At 35.1% G+C, this 19,320-nt stretch overlaps 1 protein-coding gene across 1 annotated transcript; it reads right to left on the bottom strand.

Annotated features, from left to right (window-relative positions):
• Positions 1-6,083: 6,083 nt before the first annotated feature.
• LOC144441287 (actin-related protein 5-like) lies at positions 6,084-18,989 on the bottom strand. The gene is made up of 16 exons (XM_078130845.1): positions 18,965-18,989; positions 18,304-18,423; positions 17,402-17,707; positions 16,606-16,701; positions 15,932-16,125; positions 15,003-15,119; positions 14,574-14,672; positions 13,943-14,023; positions 13,211-13,345; positions 12,134-12,376; positions 10,410-10,527; positions 9,638-9,714; positions 8,636-8,730; positions 7,943-8,144; positions 7,160-7,271; positions 6,084-6,415 (listed from the first exon to the last, which is right to left on the bottom strand). The coding sequence occupies exons 1-16, from the start codon at positions 18,987-18,989 to the stop codon at positions 6,255-6,257; spliced, it is 2,181 nt and encodes a 726-aa protein (XP_077986971.1). The 3' UTR covers positions 6,084-6,254.
• Positions 18,990-19,320: the final 331 nt, after the last annotated feature.

Raw genomic sequence — 19,320 nt, 5'->3', positions numbered from 1 at the left:
TACATTTTTTAAAGGTGAAAGTCAATCCGTTTGTGGTTTTGAGTACCACAGTGTATGTGGTTGGACACTGGAGAGTAGTGATTGTTATCAGTGGACATTCCATAACAATGGATGGTCTGTACCTGATGTTACAACCAATTCAACCTATGGTATGTATAGTATACTTTGTTGTATTGCTGTGTGGATGTAGTGATATCAGATTTACTATAATACTACTAAGGAAATCAAACCATGGTTAAACTAAGATAGACACAAACTAAAACTGTTGCTGAAATATGTCAATGGATGCTGATGTATTTACATATCAACATCACTTTTAAAGTGGCCATATGGATGAGAATTTGGTATTTATTTTGGATTTTTATTTGATAGAACAGCTTCACTATGTTTTTCTACTTGAAAAAATAATGTGAAAGAACATATATCAAGTCCATATTCATAACTCAATACATTGCAAAAAGATGTAAAAAGTGTAAAAAGTTTGTTATTGTACGTACAATAACAAACATTTTACACATTGTTTAATGTTTTGCAGTTTATTGAGTTGTGAACATGGACTTGGTATATGTTATTTCACATTATTTTTTCAGGTAGAAAAACATAGTGAAGCTGTTCTATCAAATAAAAATCCAAAATAAATACCAAATTCTCGTCCACATTGCCACTTTAATAATAGAAGCAAACGAGCTGAAGGAGACAGATATAGGCCTAGACAATGAGCTTCCATCTGCTCTGTGTCTATTTCTAAAATGGTTGCAGGTTAACCATGTACATTGCTTGTAGTATGCGTTATTCCCCTAATATAATGTTTGAGGATCTTGGTACCTGATGTCAAAGTTTAAAGAGTTTGTAGAGAGAATGAGATGTGGAGAAATAAAGTGATAACATTAGAGGTCGACATGAGACTGTGACAGTAGTAAATATAATGTTGACCCCTTTGGTTATAATATTTAATACATCATATTTTGGCACCATTTTAAATTGAGTAATTTTTTTTGTCTTTTATCAAAGGTACGTTTCTTGTCGCTAGACAAACGAATTCCAATATGACAATAGGAACATCATCAGCTCAACTGACAATCAAAGATACATTAACCAGTCAGAGTTGTTTAAGTTTTCATTATTTCATCAGTCTACACGCAAAACGAGGCAAATGTTCCTTGCGAGTGTGTGTACTTGCTACTGAAGAGAAAGAGAGGAGGACTTGTAAACCCATATGGAAATCTGTAGGGTTGAATGCTAGGTGTAACAACTGGAGACATGTGACAGTGGATGTCAATCACTGGAATAATTTCAAGGTATGTACTTGTACTAAATACTCTGGAAATAGGATTATTTTAGCTCTTAATTCTAATTTGCTTCCATCTATTTTATTATATAATCCAGTTCTTTTTGTTACTTTAGATTTGCACATATGGCTTTTTGCTACACGCACACACACACACACACACACACACACACACACACACAACGTTAACAAAATATTTACTTTGGGGCATTGTATTAAAGTGACCATATGAATGACAAGTAGGTATTTATTTTGGTTTTTCAATTCATAAAACAAGAATAACTACAATGTTTCCCACCTTGAAACAGCATCAACCAAGTCCTTGTTTGTAATAACTCAATAAATAATATAAAAGGTATAAAGTGCATAAAAAGCTAGTTGTTGCATGTACAATAACAAAACTTTCCACATACTTTTCAGCTTCTTAGTATTTATTGTAAACAAGGACTTTGTCACTGTTGTCATTGTAAACAACGACTTTGTCACTGTCACCATTGTAAACAAGGACTTTGTCACTCACCATTGTAAACAAGGACTTTGTCACTATCGCCATTGCAAACAAGGTCTTTGTTACTGTCGCCATTGCAAACAAGGACTTTGTCACTGTCACCATTGTAACAAGGACTTTGTCACTGTCACCATTGTAACAAGGACTTTGTCACTGTCGCCATTGCAAACAAGGACTTTGTCACTGTCACCATTGTAAACAAGGACTTTGTCACTGTCGCCTAAAATTGGTTTTTCGAGTACTAAAACATGGTAAAGTCATTTGTGATCTGAAAAACCCAACATAATTACCCATTAGCCATCCATATGGTCACTCTGATACACTTTATATGGCCTATTTTTTATATTCACAGGTTGTCTTTGTTGCCGAATGTGTAAAACGATTGGCTTACGACAACTCTACTTTTGATATCGGATTGGATGATATCGGTATTCAACAAAAAAGATGTCAAGACTAATATTTATTATATACCTATGCCTAGATCAATCATTCTTGATGATATTTAACACGTAAAGTATCACTTCTGATGTGGGACATTAAACGTCATAATATTCATGTTCAACGTCATCAGCAGAAAACACTTTTCTGATAGGACAAGACATCGCTATTCCAAACATACACAAACAAAATGGTGGCCAACCATTAATGTTGATGTAATTGCATATGACCACAAAACTGAGAGGTCTTTCAAAACTGGGAAATTTTGATGAAAATATTTGTAGACAAATGATGCTATTTACAATTGTACATTAAATTTTAAATTCCTAACCACATTGTACAGATACAGGTACATGAATTTTGCAATGGTCTTTGACATTAGATGGGAAGATGTCAGCTAAAAAGATACCAGTACTAAAATCAAAATATTCATGAATTCAGCCCAGATAAAGTGTTTCAAGCAAAGACGTTTTGCTCATGCTTTGCTGACTTGCCTAAGTAGGCCCAATTCAGCATACTAATTATAGCTTATGTCCAGTCATGTTACCCAAAATGAGGTACATGTAGCTCAGTAAAGCCTGAACAAAACGTCATGGCCAGAATATTAATATATGTCATGTTAGTATATATGTTCAAATGAAACTCTGTGTGTGTGTGTGTGTGTGTGTGTGTGTTTGCATGAACAACATTTGGTTCATGATTTCCCACTGAGCTAGATGGTGTGAAGAGAAATCTTGAGATGTGAAGCCACGGATAGCATATAGACTAGGTTGGCATGAACACAGATGAAAATTACAATTTTGGTTTACAATTGTAAATATAAGTTATGCACTGTTATAAAACATACATGACTGAAATAGTATATTTACTGTATAAACATACCATATAAGAAATTATCCATCAGAAGGTGTAATCATATGTACATTTCATCGTAGTACTTTTATTTCTCTTCACTTGTTATGATTGTACGCTTTCCATTTTTGCGTTTCTTTAGATTAGTTATTTAATTTCATAGTGACAAATAAGTCTGATAGTCTGGGTGATGTATTCACTTTCTGTTCTTTTTATTGGTAATTTGTAAGTATATTCACATGTCACTATAGTCAACAACTCTTACTACTACTGTCCATATTACAAACCTTTCTGATAAGGTTGGACTTTATTCATGCCAACATGGAAGTCCTTCAGCTATTCCCTTTTTTTTTTTAGCTTTTATTAATTTTCATGTTTTTAAAAAGTTAGAAAAAATATTTGATGTCTAATTGAAATAAATACAAAACAATTTTAATAAAGTAATAGCTAGTATCTGATCTATACAATGTACATTTCTTGGTCCAATTGTATGAACTTTCCTTTTCCAAATTAAATTTGTCCAGTAAAAACCTAATTTCATGAAAACCAGCTAATTACAGTACATATCATATTTAAAGGGATAGATCTAGACTGTCAACAGTCGTCTTGACTTTTTTGTAATTTATCTTTTAATACTATTGTTGCTGAAATTAATAGAATTAAAACATGGTGTGTGCTGGACGTCCCATGAAGTCAAGTCTAGATTATATTTTATGCGTTCGAATCCTCTGTGATCATGAGTGAGTAGTGTGTTCTGTATGTGCATTGTACATGCTGACTATTAGATTGTATGTTATAGGTTATGTATTTGCACACAACTAGTGTATAAATAAAACATATTTCAGAAGGTTTTTTAGGAATACGACAAAATATAATCAGCGTCTGAATACAGACTAGGGTTCATGCTGTGTTTATATGTTTTTGGTTGTAATTTTTGCTGCATATTTAAAAGGTACTCACAGTATTGTACATATTTAGTACACTTAACCCCCAGTTGCAATTGACTGAACTCAAACCTGGTACTTAGATATAACCCATTAACTATCTGATGACATAATTATCATATGCATCAAAATATGTTCATGAAATCTGTACTATGCAATCAGCTGTTCTAACAATGCAAGAAGACAATTGTAATGTCATAGAAGGGCATATGCATTGACATTAACATTATATTAGATAGCTTGTGGGACTTAAAATGGAAGAAATCCCATCAACTTAGGTAGGTCTAGGCAGTTATGTCATGACATGAGAGAAATCCCATCAACTTAGATAGGTCTAGGCAGTTATGTCATGAGATGAGAGAAATCCCATCAACTTAGGTAGGTCTAGGCAGTTATGTCATGAGATGAGAGAAATCCCATCAACTTAGGTAGGTCTAGGCAGTTAATAGTTATGTCATGACATGAGAGAGATCCCACCAACTTAACTAGGTCGAGGCAGTTATGTCATGACATGAGAGAAATCCCATCAACTTAGGTAGGTCTAGGCAGTTATAACATGACAGGAATCAAAATAAGGAGAACTTGAATATTATAATAATCTTTATTTGTCAAAATAAATTCAGAAATTTGTTGAATGGTCAACATTGAACAGTGCCCTAGTATCCTAGTGTTGTAGAAGCAAGAGGAAACTGGAGTACCTTGGGAAAGCCTCCGTTGTTTGGCAGGGTCAAATGGAGCATCACCCTTCTTACATACACATACAGAACAGGTTAATTTTGAATCAAACCCAGCTGGTACATTCTCACAAACCAGAGCTGATATTTCTTAAAAGAGGCTGTGGTTTATGACAATTAGACAGTACTGGGCAGGTTCAAACCCAGACTGCAGTGGTAAGTGGCATACAAGTTCATGCTCAGACACTGACAACCCATTCCGATATCACATTACCATGTAATATGGAGTCATGATGGGTGAATGGTTAGAGTGGCCAGCTTGGAATCTACAGGTTGCAGGTTCGAGCCCCGTCGCTGCCTGCTGTTTGTTTCTGAGTGGCTAAAGTCCTTGGGCAAGATTTGAACCACGACTGTGCCTCAGTCAACCCAGCTGTATAATTGGGGACCTGGTAAGATGTAGGTTGCAATGTGAAGGCTTTAATCCTATGTGCTTAAATGGCTGCAATGGATTTGTATGCTCCCCGGGGAGTTGAGGAAGACTAAAGGGCCATTGTGCCGTTCTGATCCATGCCAGGGATAATAATTGTAAAGCGCTTTGTGCATGGCATGGGAAAGTGCTATATAAGAACCCAACATTATTATTATTAACAAGTACAATTATATTGGGTGACTTGGGTGATGCCATAAAAACCTTGATCTAGGATCGACAAAATCATAGCATTAACATAGTTAAACAATATACTGCATAACCAACCTAATATCAGATTGGATTCTGGTTACACTATTAATGCATCCCTGTATGACTTCCCATACTAGTTAACTCCATGCAGTAATGTAAGAAAACTGAAAAGCAAACACGGTGTCTTGGAAAGCTTTGAAAACACATAAGATTACTGTAACTTTGCTATGGTTTTACTGACCCCTCTTTGTACTTGTATACAAGGCTATTTTGATAAGAACTGATGAAAAACAACATAAAATTAGACAACATACAGTCATAAAATTAACCAAGACACAGGCATAGAACTGCAAAATATTATCAATGGGAGTACAGTTATGCTGCCACCTAGTGTTCGGATGTAAGCAATGAAGAAGATCTAGAGGACCATTGACCAGGACTCATGGAATGATCAACGGTGAGTCTATAACTTGAACCCAAGGAAATATTTGTGTATAGAATCTTACAAATTTACATCTCTTCGAAGAAAAACCTGAAAAGTGAAACGAAATGACCATCATTGTATACAATGGACAGATTTGAGGTACCACTGACACACAATTTCTTCTGACACATCAAAATTTGGGCCCACTATCTCTTACTATGTGGTGTCTCACAAGAAAACCTGCCTCTTTCTTATTAATCCACAACAAAAGATTATATCTTTCATAAAGACAGCCCACAGGTACATGACATATTTCTTATACTGTAATCTCCGACCATCACTCCCGTACTTTCCATTTTGTCTACAGCATCCATTCAAGTATAAACCATCCTCTTCTTTTTCCTTTTTGTCTCGTTTCTAATCTGTTTTGTGTGCAGTATCAGTGCATTATTTAGGAGTAGGTGTATATATATTTGATGCTCTATGTTCTTTAAGGTATTCTCCACCCTTCTCTTCGTACTCTGCTTTCGTAATACAGCATGTGTTGAAATTTGATGATGTCATTGCCCACCTCTGGGCACCATACCAACTATCTAATAATGCATTTTCTACAAGATAAAAAATCAGATAGAGTTCCTATGACAACCACCAATATGACACATATATCTTAATAAATATGATTTTTGTACTATGATTTTAGTTGCAGTACGAGAATGAATACAAGAAAATTTGGCATATAAAGAGAGCTCTGTTTGGTGACTTTTTTATCTTTTCATTTTATAACTATAGTTCAATATATGTTCTGTATTTTGTGAAAGCCTGGAACTTAGCCTGACAAGTATTGACCAATGAGTTTGCTGCATAAAAACAAGGTTTAGCCCAAATATGTCAGTTTGTCTATTCGTACTTACTACGATGAAGTTTTGAGGAAAAAGACTGTCAGTTTTTTAGAGACTGTATTTTATTGTTTCCTTGCATATTGTATGTTTAAATATTGGGAAATAAATCATATTATTATTATTATTATTATTATTATTATTATTATTATTATTATTATTTATCGTGTAATCCTATTGTTTCAATTATTATGTCAAATATGATTTCGTCTCAGAGTATGTTGTAGAATGTTCCATGTAAGAGGATTTTTTTTAACTTCCTCTATAATATTTTATGTTATTCTTTTCCCTATTTTATTCAATTCTGTATATGGATATTTTTTGTTTGAAATAAACATAAATAATAATAATATTATTGACATTTGTAATATCTGGTTATCAAACAAGGACAAACTCATAAATTGTTCACAAATAGTGTGGTGAATGTTAGTACTAGTCAGAATCAGTGGTGCTTACTGGCAGTGTAGACTTGGAATGTTGACTGGAAAGGTCTCATTGATAACAGCTCCTTTTCTAGCCGGGTTTTCATATTAGGATACAAGGTATTGCCACCAGTCAGGAAAACAGTCTGAAGAAAAAGAGAAAAATAACAATGGAAAATATTGAATTTGTGAGATCATAAGAGCACATAAAAATATACTAATTGAAATTCAACTTGCACATGAGTTCATTAGGGTCATCCTATGTTTTTCCTTGGTTTTTCATTACTTATCCATGACCACTATTGGTCGGTCAGTTGATATAAAAAAAATATAAAAAAATAATAAATCACGTTCTTCATGTTTCTCTGCTTCTCCTTTTCCTCCTCTCTATCTTCCTTCTATTGGATTCCTGGTAGCAAGCCCTTTCCCAGCTTCTCTACACAATTGTAATGTTTCAGCCACCCTACTTGAATGTCTTCCATCATGAAAAAAATGCTCTGTTTGTGAACAAGTATCGTCATCACCACCGTGACTGTTGATGACATTGACAGTCTAGACACTTGCTTATTCTTGCCAGAGAGGGCACTGTTTCACAAAATATTATGGATGGGCGCAACTATATTTGTTCTGATCGCTATAATAATATTTAAATTAAATAGACATAAGTTTTATGAAGTACTGTTTTAACATAACATAATATTTATGTTAATCACTTGAAATACTTACATTTCACTTCACAATTGGTTTTCCATAGTGATGTGAAATTAGCCAAACATTGTGGCTACTTTTCTATATATAACCATAAATTCATCTTTACCTGTACTAGTTTATCCTGGATATCAGACGGATATTTATGGAGGACAAAGTCCAGAGTCTCTGCCAGACCAGCTTGCTCTATTCCCATCATTGATGGTTGGAATAACAATTCTGGAACTCTGATTCTTTCTACACCTAAATGTAGTTGATAGTACTCAGCTAGGTCAAATACCATACCAACCTGTTGTTGTGCTGGAGTCTCTCTGTGGTAGCAAGTGGATGTATAGGAATGAATACATGAATAATGATGAATAGATAATCAAAGAGTAGATGGATATATCATGGGGATGGAACAGATCGATTAATGGATGGATGAATGGATGGATGGATGGATGGATGGATGGATGGTGAATAGATGGATGGATGGATGGATGGATGGATGGATTGGTGAGTAGATGGTTGGGTAGATGGATGGATGGATGGATGGATGGCTAGATGGATGAATGGATGAACGGATGGATTGGTGAGTGGGTGGTTGGATGGATGAATGAATGGGTGGATGGATGGTTGGATGGATGGATGGATGGTTGGATGGATGAATGGGTGGATGGATTGGTCAATGGATGGATAAATGGTTGGTTGGTTGGATGGATGGATCGATGGATGGTTGGCTGGATGGATATTGACGAAATACATCATGAGATGGATAACATATATAATAAAATAAATGACTATTATTTAGTCAGAAACTTACTTTTGAAATTGTGGATCATATTCTGTAAGTAATTGCTCTAATTCTGCCAGTTTTTCTTGTTCATTTTCAGAATCACTGTCACCACCTTCTTTATTCTGTAAACAACATTAAAGTGATATACAGTATACACACTATGTAACTATGGCTACATACATTGGAATGGTATAGAAAAGAGACATAGCAACTCACAAGTTTTGAAAGAAATTATTTGATCTGTGTACAATGCTTCTGCTTGTGTATTACAGTGATCTAATGTTTGATGTGTGTGTGTGTGGGTGTGTGGGGTGGGGGAGGAGACAGGGTAGTGTTTCTGTTGTAGGTGGAGAAATAAGGTAAAACTCATTTCCTACATCCTGTTACCAGGGGTCAAACAGTGCACTAAAACAGATAGTAGTGGCAGAGCTATGACTTTTTCTTTGCAGTTATTAAAGTTTGAAATACATCAACAATTAAGAGCTTACTATCAGAAACACTCCCCTACTGTGAGTGTATAGTCTATTGATAGATTACAGGTAAAATAGTGAGGGATCGCCGAACGACTGTGCGTATCATACACATTTTATGTTCCCTAAGAACAATTTAGATAGATAAGAAACTGGCTTCCCACAGACCACTCAATACAAATACAAACAACATCATCCGACCCCTACTGATATACAGACACACACACATCGTCCTTGGAACAAACAAGCTATTGAAAGTTATTACATTACAGGCTCAGATTTTGACACATACATGTGTATTGATTCAAAGTTACAACTGATATGCATGTGCACATACAGTGCCTGCTTGTCGGCAGGAATGTATTGTTGTTTATTTTTGTAATGAGTGGTCTGTGGGAAGCCTGTTTCTTATCTCTCTAAATTGTTATTGGGGAACATAAAATGTGTATGATACGCACAGTCATTCGGTGATCCCTCGCTGTTTTACCTGTATGTCAACACTTCACAATAACAGTGTTTGTAAATACCATAACTTGTCAAAACTAGATAATTAACTTACAATGGCTTTATAGACATTCCAATCTTCATCATTTTGTCCAAATGTATCTTCTCTACCTTTGCCACCACTACTCTTTCCTGAACAGAAAAAAACGACACAATGTATAATACTAGAACTCCATAACACATAAATGCCAAGTGTGCACCAAATCTAGAGAATAAAAGAACATGTGCAAAACAAAGGGCACATGAATTACAAATAGAATGTCAACATAAATACAGCAAGAATGAATATTTATGGACTCTAGGTTAATGGTTACTAAAAAATGAAAATTTTGACTCACAGAATAAAAAAAAATTCTTGGAAGCAAATTCCAAATTTTGCCAGCATCTCATTATCAGGGGTGTCCTACAATGAATGGGCTATTACCATACATTTCAAGCAGTGTGTCTGCATAGAGATTCCAGCTGTTTCTCTCAAGCTCAGTTCACATGTTTCTTCCAAGACACGTGACAATAGCCCATTGTAGTATACCGTTGACGATACTGATGAGATCATCTCTGTGAAAATTTGGGATTCACTTCCAAGAAATTCTTTGACTCTGTGAGTTAAAGTTTTCATTCTGGACATAAATACAGTTGAAATAACCCCATTCACTGATAGATATGCATGTTATGTTTCAATTTACATATGTCTGTGTTATTAGTGTCTGGAGTTTGCCGATGTAAGCAATTATGAAAGTCACTTAGAAAGACTCATCAAAATATTTTCACCCTAACTAACTTTTTACATGGATTCTATTTTCATAATTCAATGTAATATTAGTTCTTACCTTTTCCTTCCTGTGCTAACTGTGTCAGTATTCTCATTCTTTCCTGTGATGCTTGGCTTTTTCTTTTGGCAAGTTCTGTTTTTAACTGTTGTCTGTTTGCTCTTTGTTCAATCAGTTCCTTTAAGACACAAACCATTAGGGAATGACACTCACTCATTAACAATCATGGAACCAACAATCAATTATATGTTACCCAATCAACATTCTGTACAGTGGAGTTTCTAACAGAATAAACAAACTTGATTATCTGATGACAAACTTTACCTTGTGAATGTTGACAGTTACAGGAAACCTATACTATACAATTGACATGGCGATATCTTTGTTGTAAGTTTTCAGTCTAGCCAACCACCAAAATCAGATTGTCTTTTACTTTCCATTTACCTGTCTCTGCTGTCTAATATCAGTTAGCCAACCATCAAAATCAGATTGTCGTTTACTTTCCATTTACCTGTCTCTGCTGTCTAATATCAGTTAGCCAACCATCAAAATCAGATTGTCTTTTACTTTCCATTTACCTGTCTCTGTTGTCTAATATCAGTTAGCCAACCATCAAAATCAGATTGTCGTTTACTTTCCATTTACCTGTCTCTGCTGTCTGATATCAGTTAGCCAACCATCAAAATCAGATTGTCGTTTACTTTCCATTTACCTGTCTCTGCTGTCTAATATCAGTTAGCCAACCATCAAAATCAGATTGTCGTTTACTTTCCATTTACCTGTCTCTGCTGTCTGATATCAGTTAGCCAACCATCAAAATCAGATTGTCTTTTACTTTCCATTTACCTGTCTCTGCTGTCTAATATCAGTTAGCCAACCATCAAAATCAGATTGTCGTTTACTTTCCATTTACCTGTCTCTGCTGTCTAATATCAGTTAGCCAACCATCAAAATCAGATTGTCTTTTACTTTCCATTTACCTGTCTCTGTTGTCTAATATCAGTTAGCCAACCATCAAAATCAGATTGTCGTTTACTTTCCATTTACCTGTCTCTGCTGTCTAATATCAGTTAGCCAACCATCAAAATCAGATTGTCGTTTACTTTCCATTTACCTGTCTCTGCTGTCTAATATCAGTTAGCCAACCATCAAAATCAGATTGTCGTTTACTTTCCATTTACCTGTCTCTGCTGTCTAATATCAGTTAGCCAACCATCAAAATCAGATTGTCATTTACTTTCCATTTACCTGTCTCTGCTGTCTAATATCAGTTAGCCAACCATCAAAATCAGATTGTCGTTTACTTTCCATTTACCTGTCTCTGCTGTCTGATATCAGTTAGCCAACCATCAAAATCAGATTGTCGTTTACTTTCCATTTACCTGTCTCTGCTGTCTGATATCAGTTAGCCAACCATCAAAATCAGATTGTCGTTTACTTTCCATTTACCTGTCTCTGTTGTCTGATATCAGTTAGCCAACCATCAAAATCAGATTGTCTTTTACTTTCCATTTACCTGTCTCTGCTGTCTAATATCAGTTAGCCAACCATCAAAATCAGATTGTCGTTTACTTTCCATTTACCTGTCTCTGCTGTCTAATATCAGTTAGCCAACCATCAAAATCAGATTGTCATTTACTTTCCATTTACCTGTCTCTGCTGTCTGATATCAGTTAGCCAACCATCAAAATCAGATTGTCGTTTACTTTCCATTTACCTGTCTCTGTTGTCTGATATCAGTTAGCCAACCATCAAAATCAGATTGTCATTTACTTTCCATTTACCTGTCTCTGCTGTCTGATATCAGTTAGCCAACCATCAAAATCAGATTGTCGTTTACTTTCCATTTGTTTCATTTCTTCTTCTTGCTGTGCTTTCTGTTCTTCTCTTGCCCTTTTAGCTTTCAACCTTGCATCCTGTGCACTCTTTAGTATTCTCTGACGACGTTTCTCTTCTTTCTGTTCCAATGTCAAAGCTTCATCAGGAATGTCTAGAAGGTCATAGATTGGTTCTTCTTTTGGTGCTTGCTGTAAGTAAACAGTAACATCATGATATTTAACTTCAATACGTTTCTTTTTACTAGTACTACTGAAAAAAGCAATGATAGAAACATAGCACACATGATTGTAGTGATGCATCTAAAGTAGAAAGATGGGTAGGTCAGTCCTGTGCATGAACAAAGTACCTAAGACAAAACATTATCTTGTAATTTCAGAAAAGCACTCAAAGAGAAAATCACAGTTCAATTTACTTTCCGTATTTTCGAATGGAATCAATACAGTTGTCAAATTCGAAATGGAGCCTGCACATATTGTAGCTTGTCAGAAAAGTTATTTTTTATAAACAAAACATTCTACAGTCTCCTCAAACGATAACATTCTTACAAGCGAGAACATATCTTCCCACTGACAAAACAAGGCCATGCATATTGTACAAATGCCATAACAAGGCCCATGCTTTATGGTGATGAAGAGTATCAATCAATCAATCAATCAATCAGTGAATTTATATAGTGCCAGTTTCCACTACAATATAGAGTTTAGAGGCACTGTACAGTTAGAATGCACTGGAGAATAGATATGTCTTTAAGTTCTTTTTGAAGGCATTAGCAGTTGGTTTTTGTTGTATTTCTAATGGCAGTGTATTCAACAGACAAGGTGCAGTATGTGAGAATGCATACCAACCATATGACAATAGTTTGTACTTGGGTTCATGCATTAAACATTTAGCATATTGGTTCTTTAAATTTAAAACTCTTCAGATTTCCTAAACACTCTGACTTGTTTCCACCCTTTTTCATGTACCATCACTATTTCAGATAATGTAAGAACAAAATGTAATACAAATAGTTACTAATATACCTCCTGTGTGTTGCTGTCCTCTCCAGGTTCAATTCCTAGAATTTTATCTTTAGTTCTTTGAATAGATACACTTAGTTTGTTGATTGCTGCTTGGAATTCTTCACCGGATGAGTAACCAAACTTCTCTAAAGCTCTCTGTAAAAGAAACATTTACAGTTATACTCTTGAGGTATTTAATTTCAGTGGTGAAACATACAAACTTACTGAGCTCAATGTTATACGTATATGATACATATATTCTGTTCTCACTTGGAATTTATTATCTAAGATGTCTGCACTCAACATTAATCAAATCCCACACAATACCATTAGTTTATCATATATAGCTCTCCTTACAATTATGAAATTCAAGAAAATCTGTTGATGCCTATTGCCTGTAAGAAGAATGAAATTTCTTTATAAAACGTCAATTGTATACTCCCCAGGGGCCGGGAGCTGAGGAAGTATAAAGGCTATTGTGCCACTATGAATCTGTACCAGGGGTGATAATTGTAGTGCTTTGAGCACAGAGAGGGAAAGTGCTATATAAAAACCAACATTCTTACTATTATTAATGTTGCATATATTTTGTACCATTATCCTCAGAATTTCTTGTAGTGTACATTGAATAGTCTATCTGATATTAATTATAAATGGACATATGATGTACTTCCAATGTCAAGAGGATGTCAAAGTAACATGCATTAACATAAATTAACATAAAATAGCATACATTAACATAAATTAACATACATTAAATGCATCATCATCTTCATCTTCTATGAGTTCTTGTATACTCATCAACTGTTGGAGTTTTTCTTGGTCTGCAACAAGCTGGTGATGTAAAAATATGACAGAGTCAAGAACCAGGACGAAGGACAACAACACTGATTAAAGAATTATAGACATATTGCTTTACGGAAAAATCTAGTACTAGTAGTTAATAGAGGGAGGTATTCATGAAGCCATGCACATCATGTTTTGTACAAAACATACATATACAATGTTGAGTTATTTGATTTAGATTAAGATGAGATTGGATTGGAGTTAGAGGGAATAATACTCAGACAAATATTTAGCATATGTGTATGTCAGTGTGTGTGCATGTGCCTGTATGTATGTATGTATGTATGTATGTATGTATGTATGTATGTATGTATGTATGTATGTATGTATGTATGTATGTATGTATGTATGTATGTATGTATGTATGTGTGTGTATGTAATATGTGTGTGCAAGTGAGTATGTAAATGTGTGGATGTGTATGTATATGTGTGTATGTGTTTATGTTTGCATGTGTGTGTGTCTGTGTGTATATGTATGTGTGTTCATGTTTGCATGTGTGTGTGTCTGTGTGTATACACATTAGATATTTATGTTTACCTTAGCTTCTCTTCTTTTGGCGTTCATTTCTTGAAGTCTTTTAACTTGTTGTTGTTTACGTTCTTCTTTGTCTTTGGCAGACAGTGTACTTCCTGGTAACTAATCATAAACAACATTTCATTCCTCTTGTCCACAAAACTTTACATATTATCATTGTAACTTTTCAAACCAAAAGACATATCAATATTTTTATCCGACAGTGAAATGGGAAAATCTGTGTTCTGCAGTAATTTTAACATTGCTAATCATATTTTGGCAGGTAAAAGTTATTGATCAGATAGACCCTATGACACAATGGTACAGCCAAGGTCATGGTCAAAGTGCAGAGTAATATACCTGATCTAGATCTCACTTTGGGACAAAGACATGAATCAAAACAATGCTGTAGAATTCAATATAAACACTGTGGAAACCATCAACTCTACTTACTGGTGTAAAAGGCAGTTGTATTTTATGTACATTTTGGTGATAATAATCCAAAGAACCCCACTGGTCTAAATCACTGGCATAGTCTTCAGCCATGTATGTGTACTCATTAACCAACTCCTGTAACATTTCATAGATTTGTAATGTGTAGTTATTGTGACCGAGCAGGGTGAAGTGAGTGAATCCAAACAGCGCCCTCTAACGGTCTAAAGTAGCAAAGATACTCATAACAAATTAGTTCATAAGGAAGCTTTGCAAGAAAATTGTTTTGTGTTAATTCAATGATACGTGCATACTAATGAAGCTAGCTACACATCTACCAATCTATTCTGCCAATGATTGAACACCTCTTTTCATTTTACTAAATATTGTTACATGTTCAGGTCCCCCTTGTATTGACACACATAGTAGTAAGGTTAGCTTTTGTTTCTTGTGAACAGCGAGTAATGAATTAGCTATTCAAAAATCTGGAGAGAGTCCCTTGTGTCTTGCAGAGTGTCTTGGAAAAGTATTAATGTCATGTGGAGTATCTGGAAAAGTGCTGAAAATCAACCATAATTTAATATCAGAAAACATTTAGCTCTCTCCATCATTTGCAGTGGTCACGTTATTAGAACCAATGGCTATCAGACGTTGATAATGGAAGAATCTATTTGTAGGAGACAACACGGGAAATGGTCAACTGATGTGACTGAATGGGTGGAGCTGAGTAAAGGCTTGTGTATGAAAGGGAAGTGGAGAATCCAGACTGTCAACCTTCTCTAAAGACAACAGCAAATCTCAATCTGAATTATTTTCCTCCAAGTAGTTTATGAACATCTTAAATATTAATATTAATATAACTTCTTTATTTCAAATAATCAAAAAGTCCCATAAAAAAAGACAAAAAAGATACATATATAAAAAACAGAAAATATTTACAATGAACCAACCTCAGCTCTACTCAGTGTAATAGCAGCAAAGTGTGCTGGATATTTCAACTGCAGTAATCGATGCATATATGATGTGGCTTGATTTCCTCCAAGATTGACCCTACGACAATTGGTTGCATCTAGTCTACCATTGACAATAGGCATGACATGGGTTGCTTGGTAACCAGATGACAACACAATAGCATGTGAACAATCTGGAAGCGATTGTGGACAGGAAAACAAGAAAATATATTATAATTGATTTATTGGAATCACCTGGGACACAAGCTTAATGTGTTTGTTACAACAAACACACTAACATGTACATACATACGTACGTACGTACGTACGTACGTACATACATACATACATACATACATACATACATACATACATACATACATACATACATACATACATACACAGTTTAACACTGATTGGATACTTACCAGTTTGTGGCATGTTATAGTGAAAACTGTCAATCCTATACCAGGGGGGTACACAGTTTAACACTGATTGGATACTTACCAGTTTGTGGCATGTTATAGTGAAAACTGTCAATCCTATACCAGGGGGGTACACAGTTTAACACTGATTGGATTCTTACCAGTTTGTGGTATGTTATGGTGAAAACTAAAGAGACTGTCAATTCCATACCAGGGGGGTACACAGTTTAACACTGATTGGATACTTACCAGTTTGTGGCATGTTATGGTGAAAACTAAAGAGACTGTCAATTCCATAGGCAACTTTTGGTACATGATAACACTCAAATAATAACTCTGACATCACTAAATGAGAGAAGAAAGAAAACACAACATTCTTACAACATGACAAAAATAAAGTTCAGTGGAAATAGAAAGCAATCAGTAAACTGACATCGTATAGATATCATCATGTTTGTAGATAGACCCTGGCTAGATGGTAGTCATCCCAAGATGTATGTTTTGCACAACTATAAATTGACACTACTGTGTATTAATTTACTACATTATGTACATTCATTTGTGTGAAATATCAACTACAATATGTATTCTAAATGTTTATCTAGGTGTCTTTGAAAGAGCCAATCAGATAGGGTACTATTTGGAGGTGTGGTAAATACATGGCTGGATGTGCTATTCACACTATTGAACAATTCCTTACAATCTTAATTCCTTACAATCATCCCAAGACTTCTGACTGGCCCATATCAGATTAGTAATAAACTTGGGGGCAAAAATACATTTGTCTAGCAGAGCTACAGAAAATGTTGATCCTGAGCAAACTGGTCCTATGATAACATTAATGAGAGGATCTGGGAAAGAATCATGGGCCTTTAAAGATAATATTGGGTGAGGTAAACAGTTGTCTGACAGATGACATAGCTGTAGAAAGATACTCCTAAAATAACAAATGGTCCTGTTTAATTCGTATGGTTCCATAGCACAAATGCAAGAACCTGGTAATGAATTATGGGTCTTTAATAGAAGAAACAGTGATAATACTTACATTGTCTACAGTAGTTTGGATTACCCACTGGTTCTGTCATTACAATAGGATGTTCTATACCACCCTGTGTCTTGATACCAAGATGTGAAAATGTGTAATCAAAGACAAGTTCTTGTGCTTCATAGTGAACGACAACATTCCTATCAAACTGTGTCTTTAACAACCACCTAACAACTTCTATGTTGTTTATGTCATTTCCAATCTGGATTTCTGCATCTTTTTTACCTCGTTGCTTTGCAATTATATTTTTAAAATTGAGTCTTGGGTCTTTGTCAGTGCCCCATCCAACCTTACAGTTATATGCACCTGGAAGTTAAAAAAAAACGAATTATATTTAAATGTGACAAAGTTACCATAAAAATAAAATAGTACAGAATATTGGTTATTGGCAATGATTGATTGAATTTTGAAGTCAGCAAAAGGAAGACTTCCTTTGGTGTCTTATCAAACCTGGGGTGGGATATTACATATACCCAGTATAAAATAAACTTCAGTTTAAGTATGTTGGTTTCTGTCTTTCCTATAAGCCTGAGATAGAAGTATGCAAATGATACGTTAAAAGGGAGGCAACTAACATTTGGAGTATTCTGTGTTTGTTTGTTTGTTTGTTTTTGTTTTCTTCCCCAGTTAATACCTATGTTTAAATTTGTTTTGTTTTGTTTCTGTACATGATTTATTAGTCACATTTTCTCTCATTTTAGTAATGCCTGTATTTAATTTTACTGGTCGTGGTGCTCCTAACATACTTAGTGAGCTCCTGGCCCCAAGGGATGCAATAACTTAATAAATAAAACAGGCAACATTTGTGTTACAAGCACATACATGGAGGTAACACAGAAGCATAAGTCTACCCTTATACCTCCACAGAAGAACATAGGCAATACAGTACACAATGCACTTACCATTATCTATGATAATTGGTACTTTATTTTCTCTCAGTGTGTCTGGGTATTCGTAATACTCATCTGGTGTCACTTTTAAGTACAGATCTTTAAACCGCGAGAGGTTAGCTGAAACGTAAACTAGAGCGTTACAAAATTACGAAAAACTTACAAATTCTTTAAAATTCATATTTTTGTCACATACACACTGAAGAGTTGTACAGTGTATGTCACTTTCGAGTCATGATTATCAAAGTCTATTGGAGAATAGACCTTTCGTGGAGTAGGGTCTTTGAAGGGAGGTGTAATTTGTAAAGTAGTTACAAAGAACTTTTTGACAGTAAACTAATCTAGGGCTAATCCATGGATATATAACTGAACTCAGTAATACAATGTAAATACCAGTGCCGATCACACAGACTAGGCTAAAGTGAGCAGACACAATTCAAACAGTCACCACTGCCTGTGAACTGAAGCACAGTACATAATGAATGGCTCATAATCATCACAACACATGAGCATACTTGTCATACAAAGACGCATCAAAAGTGGGTTTACCGACAACAATCGCGACTTAATGCGTGAAAATGCAAAGAAAACACAATTAATTTAAACTCTGTTCAAAATAAAGTAAACTTTCTATTGCTAAACAAGGACTTTCAACAAGATTTACCGAACGTACCGGTGTTGTTTGTGGACGCTGCCATTTTGGTGACCTTAGGTATCAGGTCATCGCTAGTTGGCGTCCTATAATAACAACACAGAAAGTCCAATGCAGAAAGTCAGAACGATGTAGCTGAGAAAGTGTTGATCCCAAAATTTGGGCAACGAATGGTTGGGATCAAAAATAAAAAACAGTTGCCGGTCTGCAGGGGAAGAAAGTTCTCAAAATGCGTAAGACATTCCGAAATACCGGTAGTTTTCTTTGAATAGATACCATCAGTGCTTGGTTGATAGTGGGGAAATACCCCATTTTCTATGGGAAACCAGGAAGTTGCTTCCGTGTACGTGTATATCCCTGACAACGTCTAACTAATA

Source organism: Glandiceps talaboti, chromosome 10 (genome assembly GCF_964340395.1).
Source record: "Glandiceps talaboti chromosome 10, keGlaTala1.1, whole genome shotgun sequence".
Lineage (NCBI taxonomy): Eukaryota > Metazoa > Hemichordata > Enteropneusta > Spengelidae > Glandiceps > Glandiceps talaboti.
Note: the sequence above shows the minus strand (reverse complement) of the source record. Positions and strands in the feature narration are given on the sequence as shown.

Bases quoted from the DNA above. Each gene is read 5' to 3' on its own strand.
- LOC144441287 (XM_078130845.1), bottom strand. From the start codon at position 18,989: ATGGCAGCGTCCACAAACAACACCG. The intron at 8,731-9,637 runs GTAAGTTAATTA...TGTTGTTTACAG, and splicing joins GGAATGTCTATAAAGCCATT to AATAAAGAAGGTGGTGACAG. The intron at 7,272-7,942 runs GTAAAGATGAAT...CTTTTTCTTCAG, and splicing joins TCCAGGATAAACTAGTACAG to ACTGTTTTCCTGACTGGTGG.